The 18,987-nt window shown below is 38.3% G+C and overlaps 1 protein-coding gene across 1 annotated transcript in view; it reads right to left on the bottom strand.

Annotated features, from left to right (window-relative positions):
* Positions 1 to 3,897: 3,897 nt before the first annotated feature.
* The window catches only part of cpxm2 (carboxypeptidase X (M14 family), member 2), a 31,906-nt gene continuing 16,816 nt past the window's right edge, over positions 3,898 to 18,987 (bottom strand). Inside the window, exons 6-15 of the mRNA XM_007570223.2 lie at positions 15,577 to 15,661; positions 14,602 to 14,752; positions 13,545 to 13,633; positions 10,819 to 10,942; positions 10,439 to 10,635; positions 9,296 to 9,475; positions 7,563 to 7,860; positions 7,127 to 7,266; positions 5,733 to 5,832; positions 3,898 to 4,855 (exon numbers count right to left, since the gene is read on the bottom strand). Coding sequence (XP_007570285.1) covers positions 4,599 to 4,855; positions 5,733 to 5,832; positions 7,127 to 7,266; positions 7,563 to 7,860; positions 9,296 to 9,475; positions 10,439 to 10,635; positions 10,819 to 10,942; positions 13,545 to 13,633; positions 14,602 to 14,752; positions 15,577 to 15,661 — 1,621 coding nt within the window. The 3' untranslated portion in view covers positions 3,898 to 4,598. The remainder of the gene's footprint in view (positions 4,856 to 5,732; positions 5,833 to 7,126; positions 7,267 to 7,562; positions 7,861 to 9,295; positions 9,476 to 10,438; positions 10,636 to 10,818; positions 10,943 to 13,544; positions 13,634 to 14,601; positions 14,753 to 15,576; positions 15,662 to 18,987) is intronic.

The following is an 18,987-nucleotide window of genomic DNA, read 5'->3' as shown; positions in this document are numbered from 1 at the left end:
ATTACCTCCCCAGGTATCAATGATTATCCTCAGATGGATGGCGCTGACCCTGACATACGGCTTAATCATGGTTGGCTTCAACACGCTTGGACGACTGACCCCCCTGGGAGTCAAATAAACTACAATGCGAACTGAAAAGTGGACACCTCTTACTGTAAAAGAAAGCAACAGATTCACAGAAGCACTTAATGCATTGAAACAGTCCCCACGAGCTCCATCAACAGTCTAAAATAATTTACCGCTATGATCCAGGCACTATTTTTTGTAGTCTTTTTTTTTCCTTTATTGTTGTGTCATGAGGTATTTATTGAATGCTAATTAACCGAACCAATAAAAATATATTAGAATGTCAAACGTCCTTTCTACCATTTTATATTTAACGTGAACGTGGATGGGATTTCATTGATGTGTCACTTTTAGAAATGAATATTTCTTCTTAGGTATTAATTAATCATTGTGCAAAATTATGTCTGAAATTGTTACCATTCCAAGCCATATAACAAGTGCTGGACTTTAGAAAATCTGAAACCTGATCTGATCATTTTTTTTAAAGAAAAAAACAAAAACAAAACAAAACAAATTATCTCAATCTTTGCTAAAGCAGCTGTCCACTCTGACCCTTACGTTTAAAAAGAGGAAGGTCGAGATGTATCTCAGCAGCTCTCCATGGCGACCCACCTTCCTGACATCCAGGTCAGAGCTGGAAAATATCAAAGACTTGACCAACATCTAACAAAGCCCTTATCTCTCTGCACATCTGCCTAATATCAAAGCTGCAGACCACTTTAGCTTCACCGCACATTGTGCAAACTCTACAACTCCCCCGTCCCTTTACTCGCAGCAAATGTGTCTGCAGCCCATATGGAAAAAGTCTGGACAGCAATTTGTCCAACAAGCTCTTATTACAGATGAGAATAGCTACTGTTTCAGCATATGTCTTGTTTTACACACATTCAGCACTGCAGCTTGCTTTTTTGGTGTATCTCTTATCACAGCAGGTTGCTGTGAAATCTAAGGTGTTCGAGTTTTCCAAAATAAAAGCAGTCCAAATTTGACTATACAGAACATTCAGTGTTTTTGAGAGGAATCACATATTTACAAGGCAAATAATTCAGTTGCAGGTTTAGGAGAGTATTAGAAAACTAATATGCAACCGTATGCATACTGCTGATGTTGTGTAACTGAATCATTATTGAAAGGAGGAAGTTCACAATAACACCAGTGAATAGTTCCACCAGTCATTCTGTCAGACAAGTGGTGCTTGTTCAAGGATGAAGTTAGCAGATGTTGTGCATACTGGAAAACTGAGCATTCCTTTCTGAATAAGGTTGTTAATCTAGGCTTCCTTCAGAAGAACAGGATACCTGGATTAAAAATTTACAAGAAAAATAAAGAAGTGGAAAAATAGTAGTCGATTCAGCTGAAATGAAAATAAAAAGGCAAATACACAGGTAATCTTAAGGTCACGAGTGATCAAAGAAGCTCAGTTACTTTTGAGCAATATAACATATAGACCTGAGACCCCCACCAAGTCCCACTGTTATATAAAACAATGTCCTGAAGAAGTTACGAACACACTAACCAGCTTGTAGGCAAATGGTGCAACACGGTTTGTTAGACAACATTCAAACATGAATTTCATTCTGGTCAACAATGAAAAGCATAACGGCTCCAGCATCACGATATTGTGTAAAGTTGGGATGGGACCTGTCACAGATTATGTGGCTATTTTCCATCAACAATTGTGTTCAGTTCTATTAGTTGTGGATGTAGAACCACTAGATTTTACAACCAGAAGCAAGAACTAAAAAGAACAATGTTTAAATTCTACTGTACTAATGTAATATTTATGAAGAAAGGATTTTCTGAAAACAGCCTAAAGTTGGGCAACTGTTTCTTTCCGTCACTGAAAATCAACAAACGCAGTAAAACGCTCCAGGTCAAAAAATATACATATTAAACACATCTGCTTTGCCCATTTAGAACACATATTATAGCTGCTTCATTGAGGTAGATGTTAGTTAAACCTAAGATTAATTTTTTTTTGTTTTGTTTTTAATGAATAACAACAAAACCTTGGATGTTCCAAGGATGTTCCACTACCAAATGAATGTTTAATGGCTTAAAGTAGCAAGGGCTGCTCTGTCTCTCTGACTTACAAATGTATTTCTCCTGTTTCACACCCAGTCTTTGATGTTGAGCTGCAGAGAGCATTGTAATATTAACACTTTCTGACAAGTCTCGCACAGTCCAGTGCTTTGAGATGATGACAGGTGTGTGAGACTTCGTTCAATAACTTTGGAGGAGATAAGGGAGGCTGGAGTCTTCGTCTAATTACATGGTGGCCAAAGAGAAGGAAGCCAGAGTTGTCAGAATAAGCCAGTGATCCGTAAAAGCCCCAGCAGAGCTCTGATAATTAGAGTCCTTCCATCCTGACACTCCCAAGATGCAATCTCACTTCTGCAGAAATCATAAATGATCTTTAAAATGACCCACAGTCATTATAGCCAAGCTATGGACATGTAGCTGAGATCCTTTCACATCAGAGGTGTGATAATATCTTTTAGGGCAAATGTATTTACCTTAATTCAGTTGGTGGACCTTCTTTGTAATGAGGGCTGCTCAAATCGTACCCAATGATTTGAGCATTTTAGTTCATGAATGTCTCCTTTAAGCAATTGGTTGTTAGTTTAATTCACCAACCTTTTTCAATTCTCAATTCAACTTACAGTGTTGACACCAAGGAACTTAATGTTTTCATACATAATCTACCAATCTTAGTTTCTTTCTCATTCAATAGGTGTCTAAAAAAATGTTTTTATTCTAAAAAATTACATTTTTATATCTTACACTTAAGTGGACAAAAACTTTAGGTATTTTGAAACAAACAATAGAATATTGACATATTCAATAAGTTAGAATTTGTGTTTTGACGAGGCTCAGTAGTCAAACTAAAATACATTTAGAAAGCAACTTACTGATAAGTCCAGAGTGTTTCACCATTTAACAACATGTTGAGTCAGAACAACATTTTAAGTGTATCACATAGTTCTTTTTCTCCTCTTTCTTGGGGGTTGTCAACATGGATGAAGATGTCTGCCACAATGATTATTTGCAAATATGTTCTATTTTTTTAATTAAAGCTCCCTTGAGCTGGATATTTTAACAGAAAATGCAGAAAATTCATTGTCCCAATTCTTCTTCAGTACAACTATTAGATACATTTTTAAGAAATGCATTTTGGAAAAAAAAAAATAAAAAAAGCTGTAATGAGAATACCAACACCTCTTTACGTACAAATGAAGAAATGTACAAGGCATAAAGAACGATGAGTCATTAACTAGAGCTTCTTGTATTATCACTCTTTTTGTGTGATTTTAACGCAATTAAAAAAAACCTGAAAATTAGTCACGTATTAAAGGATCCAAGGCTTTGGAATATGTATGCATTGAATATCTTAACATTGTCACTTGGCAAGCTATATTAGGGATCAAAATATTTTCTTTATTTATTTTTATTTCCATTTCATTTAATAAATTGCAAGTCTACCAAAAAACATGGACCTAAAAATAAAATGTGATACAATTATGCATAAAATAAATGGTTTCTAGAGTAATTTTTACTACTAAAATCCACACAAAAGACCAACTATTTTCAGTTGAGCAAAGGTTTATTAAAAAACAAACAAAAAAAAAAACAACTAAAAAGCAAAAAGTATTTTAGAAAAATACCAAAGTGCAGATGATAAAGCTTTTATGATGACTTACTACGGTGTCACATAAGTAGTAGTGCATCACAATAAATTAGAATTTTACCGATATGAACAAAAAGTTTAAGTAATTTAATTAAAAATATTTCGCTCATATTTTTATATGAGTTAAACTCACACAAATCGGAATATTCTAAATGTTTATTTTTGTTATTGTTGACTGTTGTGGCGTACAGCCAACAATACTTTCACATTACACAAAAATATAATTTTTTGTATTATAGAAGGAAAAGATGTGGTAAAGAAGACATGCACAAGCAGCTGGCATAACTATTTTTGTAGTTAGCGGCAGGCAATAATTATCAAAATCATTATCAAAAGCTGGAAATATAGCTGCGTGTATTGGATCTATACAATCCAGGTTTCAATTTGAAACTGAATTACTAGAACAAACTTTCTGATGATATTCTAATTTATTACACAGCACCTGCATGTACACAATGGCAATTTCAAACAGGCTTTGCATTGATCATTCATATTTCACTTTCGCTTAAAAAAATAAGATCTGACGCGACTTTAGCTTAACTTTTTAGTGCTTGTCGTAATAAAGAGAATAACATTTTTTATACTGCTTCGAAACACAAAAAAACATGACAGTACAGTGTGGATGTTAACCTTAACTATTAAAAATGATTTGTCTATTAAGAACACACGGATCAAATTCTGCACACAATTAGATTCATTCATAATCTGAGCGACCAAATACAAATTATTCTGACAACACTCTGAAGGAACCTAACAAATGTCCAAAATTGGGCCTGGACTCCAATCCGATCTCATTGGAGCAGATGTTTTCTTTAAATCCCCCCCAGGCTTCCTCATGTTGTCATTATGTTCCCACGCGTCTCTCTCTGGGTCTTTGGGCCTGAAGCTGCCTGGCGGGCAACCTGATTGGCTGCTTGTTGTATTTTTCCATTATTTCTCTGATTCGGAACAAGTTACTCCGGCCAATGGTGAAGTCGCACCTGGTGGCCCCTATCGCGTAGCCAACCTCACACTTTTTAGTGGTGAGGCTGTAGCCCTCAGCTCTGGCTGTTACTCTGTACTCTCCAGGGTTCAATAGGCGCCAGTAATCACCATCAGCAGCTGTGAAGAAACCCAAACAAAAAAGTAGATTCAACTTTTGTACTTTTGCATTTTAGGTTTAAGAAGTCGGTTTGCAGATTTAAATTTACATCCTTCTTGAGTTTAAAGCCTTCTCAGAGAGAGAAGGCTATATATGACCATAGAATAATATGATGCTACCCGTCCTTACATACTACTGTAAACAGCTGGTGTTACACTTGAATAAACATTCAACATTGAATATAAAGGCACTAAACGGTTTCATAAATCAAATGTGGAATTTGTAAAAATGATTGATTATGATTTAATGAAAAAAAAAAAAAAAAGTCGACAGGAAAGATTCCCCCCGTTACAAAAATGGATTTTAATCTGATTGTTAAAAAAAAAAAAAAACATAATCAGGATCAATAGCAATGCAGATGAAAAAAGCAGAGGCTTCACAATATAAACTCTTAAAATCCTTGTGCATTTTGTTAGAGGATAGTAAAGTTTTCCTACAGGAAGCTGTGACCTGCTCTGATTTGCTGGAATAATGATGCTTAATGTCCTTTTGAAAATTTGATTTCACGCTCGAAGTACGAAACCACTTTAGCTTTAAAGGGGGGGATTTTTCCAGGCATCAGAAGAAATCACTATGAGGACGCCTAATCAATAGTTAAACTGAGAGTTGGAGGCTTTCACAGCCTTGGCTAAGACCAGAAGTTGAGTCAGACTCCAACCTACAGTTCTGATTAAGAACATCATCTGCTTTCATTTATGGTATTTTATTCCTCTGCACAATAAAATATCATCAAGCAGGAGTAACCCCTTTCTGAGGAGTTTTTCTTATGTTGATGTCAAGCAACAGAGAACATAGTTTTCTTTTTTGTTTTTTCAAAAATATCCCAAAACAACAAACCTGTGCGAACATCGTGACCAATGCCTTCTACAGAGATGATGGCATTGGCTATTCCTCGTCCTTGTAGGTCCCTGACTACACCTTTGATCCCACGATGCACCTGTGTATTGGAAGGCATCCTTATTATATTCTTTATATTTTATGATTCTGTGATCTTTAGCAAAGGAAGAACACAGCCCTGTAAGGGCTCAAAATGCACTTCCTCTGCTCGCAGCATCAATATTTAAATACAAACTGTGTCATGGCAGGATTGCAGATCCTCTGAAGATTGTGTTTCCAGAGAGAATAAGACATAATGAGTAAGTTTCTTTGCAAAGTTCCTTTGGGGGTTTCTTTGGCTTCTAATGGAAATGCAATCCCTTTATGCCTAACTCACATCTTTAAAACTTCTATTTGATATATAGAAATCCTTGAAAGAGAAACAACCTCCTGCTTCCATGCTTTTTGGAGAGTAAGGAACTTTCAAGGCACAGTAAGTAAGTTTTGTTTAGTAAAAAATTCAGAAGGCAATAGGTTAAGGATTCAAGTGTTTGACAACAAGAACTTTTAGAGCTCCTTTACAAAAGTACTTTTCCACTTAAACCTTTATTTGATTTTGTGCATTTTTCTTGTTGTCGTTAAAAGGAAATCTCAAGCTTTGAAAATCCAACAAAGCACTGTACTGTTCATCATCTGAAAAGAGTAAGAAGAGTGTGGCGTCACTGTGAGGAGAAGTGAATGTGGCTGTCCACATTAACTGACAGTATGGCCAATGAGGCCTTCATTGAGAAGTAGCCAAAAGTCCCATGGTATCTCTGGAAGTGCTGCAGAGATTTACGATTCAGGTGGGGCAATCTGTCAACAAGACGAGCATTAGTTGTGAGGATGGTGGTGGCAGCATCATGCTGTAGGGATGTTTTTCTTTAGCAGACCTGATAGGAGAATGAATACATCTTTATGTAGGACAATACTGGAAGAGTATAGGCTGTTATAGGCTGCAAAGACTGGGGCAGTTATTCAACTTCCAGCTGGAAAATTATCCTAAACCACTGAATGTAATGGTTTACCATCACAGCAAGTCATGCTTTTGAATGGCCCAGTCAAAGTCCAAACCTAAATCTAATTGAGAAACGTGGCAAGACTTAACAAAGCTGTTGACAGATGCTCTCCAACCAATTTGACTGAGCCTGAGATATTTTACAAAGAGGAAGAAGCAAGCTTTTCAGTTTTGTGCAGTGAAGAAAGGAGGTGCAGTGAACACAAATGACAAAGTATTGCCACGGGAGGCTGAATAAAAGAATAAAATCTTTTTTCAAATTGCATGAACACATTAGCAAGGCACTGTAATTAAGTGGTTCAATAAGAGGAATGCGAGGAGCAAACTGAACGTCAGAGAGTCTGAACTGACTCTGTACCTGCTCCATGAACACAAGAAGAGATTCCCGATTGTTCTCCCACTCTTCAGGCAGCTCGCTTTCATGGGGGAATTTGTCACAACCCACATACATCGACAGCTCAAAGCAGTTGGTGTGCAGGTAGCTGAAATCATTCATACCTGCCAGCAAAGACAAACACATATCCGAATGTATCCGAATGCTCACATACAGGGCGAAACTGTGAGGATAATTAAGCAAGAAAAAAAGAATTTGAGATGCTTTTCTGAGCTGCTCGATGACACTTGAGGCTAAAATCTAAAAATAGGGTTACAGTACTGCAGATGCTCTCATGTGTGCTCCGCAAGAAACGGCTCAGAGGCTACACGTGGAGCTGGAGCATAAAAAAAAAAAAAAAAACCCTTCACAGCACTGTTAGGATTAGTGACAAAACCCGCCGCCGGATATGGACACTAACTGCCGGCCGCAGTGTGCCAGGATGCCCCGTTGATGGTTCCATCCTCCTTGGCGAAGTCTTCTGTGTGACAGACCCGTCGGCTGGCATCAGTCATGAGGCGGTGGGTGGAGGCGTAAGAGAAGGCCAACCAGCGGAAAACGTGGTCATCGGGGGTGGGGGTCTGCTCCCTCGTCACCCCCTGGGAGCGAGTTCTGTCATATGGGAAGGTCACCACCAGCTCGCCTCCCTGGAGATTCCCACCCAGCACAAAGGGCATTTTCTCCATCCACGCTATCAGCGCTCGTGTCTCCAAGGCAACCTACAACGGGGGCACACAAGAGGCATGGATAACGTAATTAGCACAATCATGTAAGCAGTGTGAGTGCTAATTTAACTCCCTCATGCTAAAATAATCTGTGCTCTCAATGGGGAGTGATAAAGCCATCAGAAAGGCTGTTTACACAATTCGCGCTGCATAAGCATGTCAAGAGTAATCATTCTAATAGGTAAATGTTTACACCGAACAAGCGTTTGCATTCAACTGGGAGGAAATTCCCCATGTTGCTGGGGCTCAAGTAAAGAAACCTGCGTTCCTATCTGCGAGCGCTGCCAGTCAGCGGGGCAAACAAGGATAGGATTCACAGCTCTGTGTGCACAGATGGGAATCCCAGCTCTGCAGCTGCAGCAGCTATTCTGGAGGCTCAGTGTGACTCATCCATGGCTCCCGCTAACGTCAAAACACTCGTGAGGCTGAGCTTTTAATAGCCCGCTCGGTGTATTTCAGCTCACGGCCTCTTCGTCATACGGAGCAAACTCATCATCCGCTTCTCCCGAAATAGACAAGTGCTGATGGGCCCTCGTGACTGCTTTACCCTTTTCAAACGGCTGATGATCTCCACTGTGAGATGTGTTTGTTTTTCTGGAGGAAAAAAAAGAAGCAGGAAAAGAACACGACAGCACCCTAGGGTGAGCCCACCCTTTTGCCACCCATATATATACGTATGTGTGTTACATACATGTATAGTTTGAGATTATGTGGGTTGGAGAGCAGGTTCCTATGGCTAAATTGCTAGTCGTAAGAATGGCAGAGGAAGTACCAGAGTGAATTGCTCATCCCCCACCTGTTGCTGTGCCACTCAACACCAAACATTCATTCATTCTTTGTCCTTGCATACTTGTCTATGCAGGGGGGCATTGTGTTGCCTAGCTCCAGGGGTCACTGGCCAAGAAGCAGGGTAGATACAGAGAGGTCATCAGTGCAACACAGAGATACACCTGATGACCGTGCACACACTCACACTTATGCCTGGGAGCAGTTCAGAGGGACCAGTTAGCCTCTCTGGACAGTTGGAGGAAGCTGAAGTAACCGGAGAGAACCCACGCATGCCCAGGGAGGAGATGCAAACTCCAGAGACCATGCAAGGATTCAAACTCGGGACATTCTTGCTGTATGGCAACCAACTTCACCACCGTACATCTCCTGAACACCAAATTATTAAATAAAACTCTTACCCCTTCTCCTCTTGTACTGAAAGACGAATTTGACTGTTTGGAAATATGTCTTGTTTCAAAAATCACGTGGAAACCAAAGAAACATCACTTGTTACTCTTATTAAGGTAATTTTAAACATGCCGTTGATAAGCTACAAGTTGTATGCCAAGTACGTTTAGATGAAAGCAATTGGATCATTAGGTTTGCTTAAATTTTTAACTGAATATACAATGCAGCACAGCGGATGATCAGTACGACTTACCGAGGCATTGTTAGACAAGTACCACTCTGGTGTGGGGATGTGGTGGTTGAACATTTTGCGAGGAATCCACTTCTTTGCCTCAGCCTCCCAGAGAATTGAGTTGAGATCAGGAAAGTTGTGGTGGATATCTATGCCATCATTGGTCCATCGACCAAGAGACCAGCCACTGAGCTCTGAACCCTGAGTCAAAGAGTAAACATGAAGAAGATGGTGACTGAAATGTGCGGCATAAGGGTCATGCAAAACAGGTGAAGCAGGAGTATTAGCGAAAAATACAAGAACTGTACAGATCACAGTGGGGAAGGGTACATTTTAGCTCTGCAGGGGGTGCTGTGATTATTTCAATAGGTTTTGTCAAAAAGGTGTTGTCAGGGCCACATCCCCTGTTTTGGCAATGAAACAATGAAAAGTCACAACCAGTTTCACAGCTTTTTTCCCCACATAGAGCAACAGAACAGCATCTTTAACAAATTTTTTTTAAAGTGCATTGAACTGGAAAACATTTACAAAAACAAGTCACACTTCCTAATTTAAAACAGCATTAAATTCCTTTGACGAGAAACGCTAAGAAGTGACAAGCATCTAAAATAATATGCTTCGTTCTTTGCAAGGTACTGTTTTATGCTTTAAATAAATACATTACAATCTGACCAGAAAATTGTACTATGTGATTTCCAAATATACTATTATGTGCTATATAGAAACTGCTCCGGATGAAACTGACATACACAAGAGAAAGCACCAAAGACACAAAATAAACTTGAGTTCAAATTGGTTTAGTACAGGCTGTTAGCATACTTGTTTTTAAGATGCATCTGTTTCCTCTCATACTTCACTGAATGAAATCCACATGACCAAATCAACAAAAAACAATCTCTCTGCAGCTTTGACTTGTCCTAATTTGTTGTTATGGTCTTTAACCTTGCCCTTTCACTAATATTACTAAAACATGTTTCAGTTTTAAATTATAGCAAAAAAAAACAACACAGGGCCTGATGTAGTTCTGGTTCACTTCACATATTCCATTGCATCTTTTAAACTTGTTCTCATGTACCAAGCATTTACTCACAACAGACCCAAACATGTTCTCACTACAGACCATTTAACGAAATGAGGTCACTAATTTGTGTTTTGCAGACGTACCGCTTCAAAGGCTTTCTCGTACCCATCAGGGTTGACGGATGGCAGTAGGTGGATTCTGGTCTCCTCCACCAGGTGACGTATCCGCTGGTTGCCTGATAGATACTCCAGACACATGAACTGCATGAGCAGGAGGAGGAGCTCTCGTCCAAGCACCTCATTTCCGTGTGCACCTGCTGTGTAGCGAAACTCCGGTTCACCTGTTCATCAGGTGGAAAGGAGAGAAAAAAAAAGAAAAAGAGAGAGAAAAAAGTAGTTGGACGTTGCCCACGACGCATAACAAGCATACGCAAAATGATTTGTGATGGCTATCATCTTTTTCTAGTTTTCTCTAACAAACACATTATTCAGTTCAATCATATTTTAGCATTAAAAGCACTCACCAACTTCATGTTCACCAGGGTTGTCGGAGATCTCTATGACATACAGTTTGAGGCCGTTTTGAGACTTTCCTATGTTATAGATCCGTGTGATGTTGGGGCACATTTCATTAACCACCTTCATTAGCTGTGGAGGGTAAATCATAAAGCATTAGACCTTGACAAAATATGAAATAAGTCTATCCAAGTAACTGACACTAATGAGAAAAACCATTCTGCTTGAACTTAGACAGTGCACTGGCAAATAACAGTTAATAAATCCAAGTTATTTATTTATTTTTTTTATTGGAAATTACAAAAAAAAAAACATAACGTAATAACAGTGCTTTACAAAGACTAAAAATAGAACATTAATGTCAAGGTAATAAAAATACAATACGTTATTACAGAAATGACTAAATAAATTGAATAAAAGTCCCAATGTCCTGCAGAAATTTTAAAAAAAGCATAAGAAAAAAAAGCAGATGTGTTGGGTTAGCATCGCTTGCCAGCAACTGATGGGATCATCCAAGATATTTTGCTGTGGAATATCATTACTGTGGTCTGGATATTGAGCAGTTGTCGTTTTATGACAGTCACAAGACTGTCCTACAGTCTGAGGCCTCTTCTGATTTGTTGCAACACTGACTGCTACTGCCCACAGCATCAGCATTCACAAGAACTTTATAAAAAATACTTGTATGAAAAACATTTCATTTCACCTTGGGATAAAGTATTTTTGAAATGAATTTGAAAATAAATCGATCCTGAGCAACTCGAACTGACAAAGGTAGACTCTGACACACATTGGAGACCACCACCTCCATCAAAAAGATTTTTTCCAACTCTAAGATTTTGCATGGGAATAGTGTAGAAATAGGGTGCAACAGTAACAACCTGGCAGGAATCAGACATACACCTATTTTTGTTTAAATACAAGCTAGAGTTAGCAGTGCAGCTCAGCCACCTGCTGCAGGAAGTTGGAAAAGTATCAGTTTATAACTACTATTATCCAAAAAACCTATTGTGATGTTTGAAGGCATATCATTTACACAAAGACTGCCTTTAGTTTTCAGAAAAGTAGTTCCTCTAAACCTATAATTTTTGAGTCTGTAAGGAAATTCCATCATAACAAATACAATGTTCACTGTGCTGTGGATGGTAAAATTATAGAAAAAAACACTGTTAAATCTTATCTAATGCTTTAAAAATGCTTATGTGTTTTGGTCTTTCCATTTTTATTTATTTTTTTACTACTGGCTTAAATAGTTGTACTTAAGCAAGACAAGCACCCCATTATTGAAATCTTCAAAGACAATATTGCCAAAAATGTGTCACAGAGCTTATTTGGTTTCCTTGCAGCCAGCTCTGAAGAGGCAGACAAAGCAATTATAAAGACAGGCTCATACAGGAACAGATTAAAATAGCAACAATTATCATTTACCCACATGGATGTCAGTGGTCACAAAGTACCGCTGCAGTAAAAAAGACCAACCAGTTGTTAGATGGAGCTGCTGCATCCGTGGGCTCAGCTGCTGCTGAAGTGGTTAGCCAGTCAGGTGTGACTGGGTTTTAATTAAGTGCAGGTTAAATCTCGACTTCACCGAGCAAGTAAATCGCTAAACAAATGTCAGGTTTTTCAGTGGGATGAAGGATTACAAGACGAGGGTGAAAGTCCTGCTGTCATTCTAATAAAGCAGAGAATTCCCTGGATAAATAAAACTGGACAGTATTATTTACCAGAATCAATACAAAGCATTCTTGCTTTATTAAACAGGAATGTTTGTGTTTCCTCCTCCCCCCCCACCTCATACAGACGTATAAAAACTGAGCGTAAGAATTTTTTTTTTATTATTTTTTTTTTTTAAACTCTGCTTGTATATGCCACGGATCCCAATAGAAAACCAAGCTTCTTTTATGCACTGTGTGGATAATATGAATTGATACAATATCTTCCACTTTGAAGAATATTAAGGAATTTATTTTTCATCCCACTGTTACTGTGGTTGTGGTTTAAGAAAAAGGACAACCATTAAGCAGTATAAGAAATAGATTTTAGACTCTGCTACTCTCATGGGGTTTGTACATTACGTGAGACTTCTACATTTCTGTTACAAAACTATTAAGACTGCTGTGTACTATAGTGGGGAGAGTCATGCTACCTGGCTCCTGGGCAAAGAAAGAAAATGTCAAGGGTAAAAATGCTTATGAAAAGGACTTTCAAAAATAGTCCTTTCTTTTCTTTTTAAAGCCCAGCTTAGCCTGGACACAGAGTGGAACACTTCAGCCGTAAAGGATAAAAACCAACAAAGCATAGAAGGACACCTAATATCTAACAAATATTTCCTATTAGAAAGAAAAACAGCAGCCCAGGATGTTTCTTCTCTCAACTGCATTACAGGAGATTATCATTCACAGTGTTTGTACCATCACAGCCACTCAGGCGCACCGTGCACACTGACAAATACAGCTGTCCTCCTTCTTGGTACAAACAGGCGTCTGTTTGTGACAACTATATGAATAAGTAATGATACAACCCTGAAGATGCTTTATGCATTTTTATGCAGCTCCAAGCGCTTAGTTCATTTGTTCTGCTGCATTCTTTGCTCTTGTGAAGGACACAGCTTGGGCTCGCTGCGACTCACAGTTTCCATGCGGTGTTTTATTGCTCCGTGCTCTTGATCTCTGTTCTGAATTTGAAATAAGGTCTTGGTTCTTTTAACAAGGTAATGTCTGTTTACATGGCTTACCTGCCTCATCTCTTTGTAGCTGTGGTGCCTGAAGTCCAAATCGTCAGTCGTTATGACTTCGTTGCGTCTATGATAGTAATTGTTAGGATCTGGAACAAGATTAAAAAAGAAAAAAGTTAAAGGCATTCAGAGAAAGAAGTAGACTCATTCTTCTTATTAGGGAAGCTACATCAGCACAGGAGGTGGAGAAATGTTAGGCTGCAGTAAAAGATTTGTGCGTCGTTGCCGTTTTTTTTCTGACTGTTGGTATGATGGAGGCGGGTATGGATTAGATGAACTGAGGTCTGATCTCTCATGGTGGCTTTGCCCTAGTCGGCGTAAAAAGCCAAAACACAATTTATTTTGCCCCTCCAGTATGAGACCACAATAAGTACAAGATCCTATAAACAAATAATAATAAGTTCTTCCTTAGGAAGACTGGACTCAGACTTGGAAAAAAGCTGAGGAATTTCATCATCTGGGGCCAGCTTGAAGCAGCTTCTTCCTCTGCAATGAAAGACGTCAGCTAGCATTTGATCAGGATACCTCTTGGATCTCTTTCTTTGTAGATTTCCTGGCCACTGGGAGGAGAACCCACTGTAGCCCCAGAGAATCATGGAGGAACTATATTTTTCTATGGATGGATCATTTGAGCAGCTGTTAATATCAGTTTAACTCACGCCACTGCCTCAGTAATGTTAGGATTCAAGATAAATCTCCACCCAGCATCTAGTCATATACTCAGCAGAATTAACCTTTATAAAAGACAACGTGTCACCTCTGTGTTATTACTGATGCCAGTAAAAAGACAGATACAGTCCATTTTGATTTTTCAAACTGAACGACCAACAAATTAAATAATTCTACATTTCCACAACAGTCCTGACTCTGAAAGGCCAAAATTAACCAGTAAAATTCTCTCCCGTCGTTCAAGAGTTATATATGAATAATTAATTACTTCAGCTTATAGACAGCACTGAACCTTCATCCAGGCCAAACCCTGAATAACAGCACTTAATCATTCATTGATGGTGGCCGACTGTTTGATTTGTGCGTCTCCTTCATACAAACCCGTCACCTGGCAAAGGACAGCCAAGGATCTCCGCTCTCATACAGACGCTGCCACCGTAAAACCACGAGCGGGGGTTGACTCGAATGTACCGGGCGACCACAGGTAATGGAAAGATGTTCCGGACGGGGATTTCTTTTTCTCTGTTGGCGCTGAATATCTACTAAGGCAAACACAGGGTGAATAAACAGTCAAGCCGTGAAGGACACGGGATAATGCTCTTCATTCAACAACTTTAAATGAGCAAACTTAGCTCAACATGGGTCAGGGCTATTTATTTTCCTCAGTATCTTGTTAACCAATTACAACAGTTTTGGATAAAGAATGAAACTTACAAAAGATTCCCTCCCAAGTTTTGGGTTGAATTCTTGAGCACAAAATTATTGAGAACACCTACAGATGGAGCTTTTCTTGGTACCTATTTTGAAAGGCCAATAGAGCAGATTGGCATTTGGCATAAAGGAAATGTGGATGGGCAATGCTTGTAGCAGAGAAGAAATCACTAACACTGATTAAATCACACACCACAGGAGTGCACAAAAAGAATCTAGCGACTAAGATCTCTGATTATATTCAAAAAGGCCTGATTTGGTTAATCAGCAACAGAACTGAAAGAAAAGGTCTAAGTGAATCTCTACAGGCAAGGTGACATTACAGTTCATTCAATTATATCAAGTCTCTCATTACAGAGTGAAAATAAAGAAGGATGAGTTCCCATCTGCTGGAGAAACATTACTATTTACTATCACCTCACAGCTCATTAAGCTTGGAAATAAGCAGGCACTTACATCTTCCCCTGTAATTACTTCCCAGCAAGAATTCATTTTTCTATTTGGGTCCAATCACCCAGAGACATACAAGGCAAGACTCAATATTTAGCTGGTTAACAGGTGAAAACAACAGCATTAATGCAAAGGTTTGCAGTGTCCTTCAGTCTGTGGACATGCAGAGGAATCAATCTTTTATGCTTTTATTATTACTCACCAAGTCTGCTGAGTCGTTCTTAAGGGTTGTCCAGGTGTGACTGTCATTGCTAACCATGACCTTGTAGGAAGTCACCCAATCGCTTCTGTTAATATTGTAGGAAAATGAGAGGATTAGATTAAAAAAAAAGTTTCCAGGTTGAATTTAATGCATTCAGAAAGTGGAGATAACTGGAAAGATGTCACTCACAATGAAAGCTCACAATCATGCGTATGAATTATGCAGTGAAAATCAGTTTTCTTTTGAGATCTTAAAGAAAAAAAATATAAGCTGAACTCTCTTAACAAGTCTATAGTTTTGAATTCAACAGAAAATAAAGAATTGATAATGTTCCTTCTGATTCTAAGCACATGGTTTGGATATGGATGGACTGAAAACGACTAAAATATAATACTCAGAGCAAAGTCCTGCTCTTCAGTTGTGCAGATGTTTAATTCTGCAGTCTGATTTATTATGAAGACAATTCCACCTGCTGTTTTTAATTTTGAATTGATTAGTTTGACGTAAAGATTTCCCTGTTGGATTATCTCAAAATACAAAGCTTTATTACCTGTCCACATAGTTATCCCTGTTCTGTCTGCTGAGTTTCTTGGTCTTAATGATGCCATTTGCTCCTAATGTTATACGATAAGCCTCTGAGTCCTTTGCAGGACAGTCGTGTTTATGCAGTGGTTAGACTACAATCAGGTGGATTCTCTTTACTCAGTGACTTCAATTCACTACAAATCTCTTATTAGTAAAAATAGACCATGGTATTGTAATTATTCTGGTCTGTGCTGAGATTTGTTACTTAATAAATGAGGGAGGAGAAAATAGATAACTTACTGTTAAGGAAAATAAACGAAAGCATAAATCAGACAAACACCATAAGTACGCCCATATGAATCATCTCATGCAAGACAGTGCTCTTTCCAGAGTGTACATTATGTAGGTTGACAGCTATTCCCATGCTTCTGGGTGAGCACATCCTCACCGAGCTCGTCCAGTAGGAATTCCCTTTTCTGTTAATTAAAGCGTTCGCACAGACAGATAGCCCCTTAGCTCTCACCACAGACAGCTACATGCCCTACAGAGCTAATTGCAGAAAAATTCAGTCCAAGGCTTTGCTGTTTTGTGCACCTTAAGAAAACTCTTCCCCTTCAAGGGAAATCCCAAATATAGCTTATTAAACAATACTCCTTTCGTTTCAAACTTCGCCAGAGTTTCAGGCTCGCTCGCAATTACCGAGCTTGAAATCAGGGGTGTCCAAAGTCAGTCCTCAAAATGCGGTATCCTGCATTTTTTAGTTCTCTCCTTGTGTCACCACGTCCAGAGCAAATGATGGCTCGCGTGGAAAAAGTGTCTAAAAAGTGATGCTTCCGATGATACAAGTAAAAAAAATCTCTAATTTTACAAATGAGTTAAAAATCTATTAAACGTTTAATTAAATATTGAATTGAATGAAAAAGCATCGTATTGACTTCAAGAAATCAGAGGACTCTGATTTGTTGCTAAAACCAAAAGCAAAAACAATAATCAGGACATCTGTCACAACTGGAAAATTAAAACATTTGGTCAAAGAGACAGGGAGGAAAGAGACAGCATTGCCATCAGTAAACTGGATCTGGTCGCCCTGACAGATCGACATTTTAAACAATATTATCGTTTATTGCAATCAATTTTGAGACAATAAATCGCGCAGCAAAATTTGTTATCGTGACAGGCCTAGATAATCAGTGATTTGTGAAGCAAAACCTAATAGTGTTACAAACATAGAAAGGATAGATTAATCAAATCTTGAAACTCATGAATCATTTAGTAAGTAATCCTACTTTAAAATTATATCCCAAAACCATTACTTTTTTATGAGAGACACAGCTAAGGCAACCAGGAGTTTTCCCAACCCTGTTTCTTTTAACAAGAAAGTCTTTCAGTCTGATCCAAGAACAGTCCATGTTGTTTATTACTGAAGTGAACAAATTACAGTATATTACTTTTCTGGTTTGGAGAGCTTTAAAGGTCATGTACAGGAGCACCTCAGTACATCACTATATTCACTATTAATTTTATTTTTATTTCATGAAGCTGAGACTTATATAAATTCATTACACAAAGTGATGTACTTCAAATATTTATTTGTGCTCATTGTGAGGATTATGACTCAAATTAGGATTTTACACAAAACTAATAAAACAAAACAAAACAAAAAAAAAATAACAGAAATGTTATATGGTGTCCGACACAATCATGATGAAGACCTCTGACAAGACAGTTGTCCAGTAGACGGTGACTGACATCTTCCAGAAGGAGTGTAAACCATAATAACTGAAACTTGAGTGGAAGAGAATAAAAGTATGGTGGGGTAAATTTGACCCTATAGAGATATCTTACCAGAGCTAAGGATAAAATTGTAAGTAATTTTCTTTAGCTCTAATACATGTTTTCAGATAAATGTAAATTATCCTTTTCATTAGGAAAGCAAGGAGTAATAGTCTGGAGGGGAAGGGAAGAGACACAGAAGACACACTGCATAAGGTCCAGTGTGAAGTTTCCAAAGTCAGTGTTGATTTGGGGTGCCATGCCGTCTGCTGGTGTTGGTCCACTGCGTTTTCTGAAGTCCACAGTCCCAATAAAGTCATTTAACAGGGAATTCTCGAGATCTTAATGTGACCCTCTGTTTATAACTTTTCTGAAAATGTGGATTTTACTGCAGAACTTGGTGAAGGCTGCCACTGCCTTCACCACTGCCTACTTTAACCACAGTGGTTTTACAGAGCTTGATTGGCCAGTAAACTGGCCTGAGAGATTTCATGTCTGAAAAAAACAGACAGGTTTACTAAGTCATATATAAAATCTTAAAATATGTCCCGCTGCCTGTTATTAATTTATAACTTTTACGTAGATTGAGTGAAATCAATATTTACATATGATTAACTATTCTTTTTCATTGAGGACATCTGTATGTGTATGGATTGAGAGTTATTGAAATTCCACACTTTTCCAGACGGAAAAGGAGCCCTGCTATCTGTAAAAGCGTGTAATGCACAACATGCTGAGAGAAAAACAGCTTAAGTTCAAAGAAGAAAAAAGAAAAAAAAAACATCATAAAATCTGAAAAAAAAAAAAAAAACCTCATCTGGACTACTTTAGAAGTTTACAAGAATGTCTGACTTTTAAAGCAAATTAAAAGTTATTATTAAGTATTTTTTTAATATTAAAGTTGCTGTGTGAAACTTTAAAAAACCAGCAGGTGTCACTCTAGAAGAGAGTCCTTCACAGTGGTGTGTGATGTGCACCAGGTGCCGTCTCTGGCACCAGAAGGAAGTCTTGGACTGCAGCCTCAGTGACTTTAATGAATTTCCTGCAGTATTAGACAGCATTGAACACAGGCATTTTTATTAGTAAAAGATTTTTTATACGGATGTATTATTG

The sequence above is a fragment of the Poecilia formosa genome, unplaced genomic scaffold (genome assembly GCF_000485575.1).
Source record: "Poecilia formosa unplaced genomic scaffold, Poecilia_formosa-5.1.2 Scaffold7, whole genome shotgun sequence".
Classification (NCBI taxonomy): Eukaryota; Metazoa; Chordata; class Actinopteri; order Cyprinodontiformes; family Poeciliidae; genus Poecilia; species Poecilia formosa.
The sequence above is the reverse complement of the archived record's forward strand: the minus strand, read 5'-3'. Positions and strand labels throughout refer to the sequence as shown.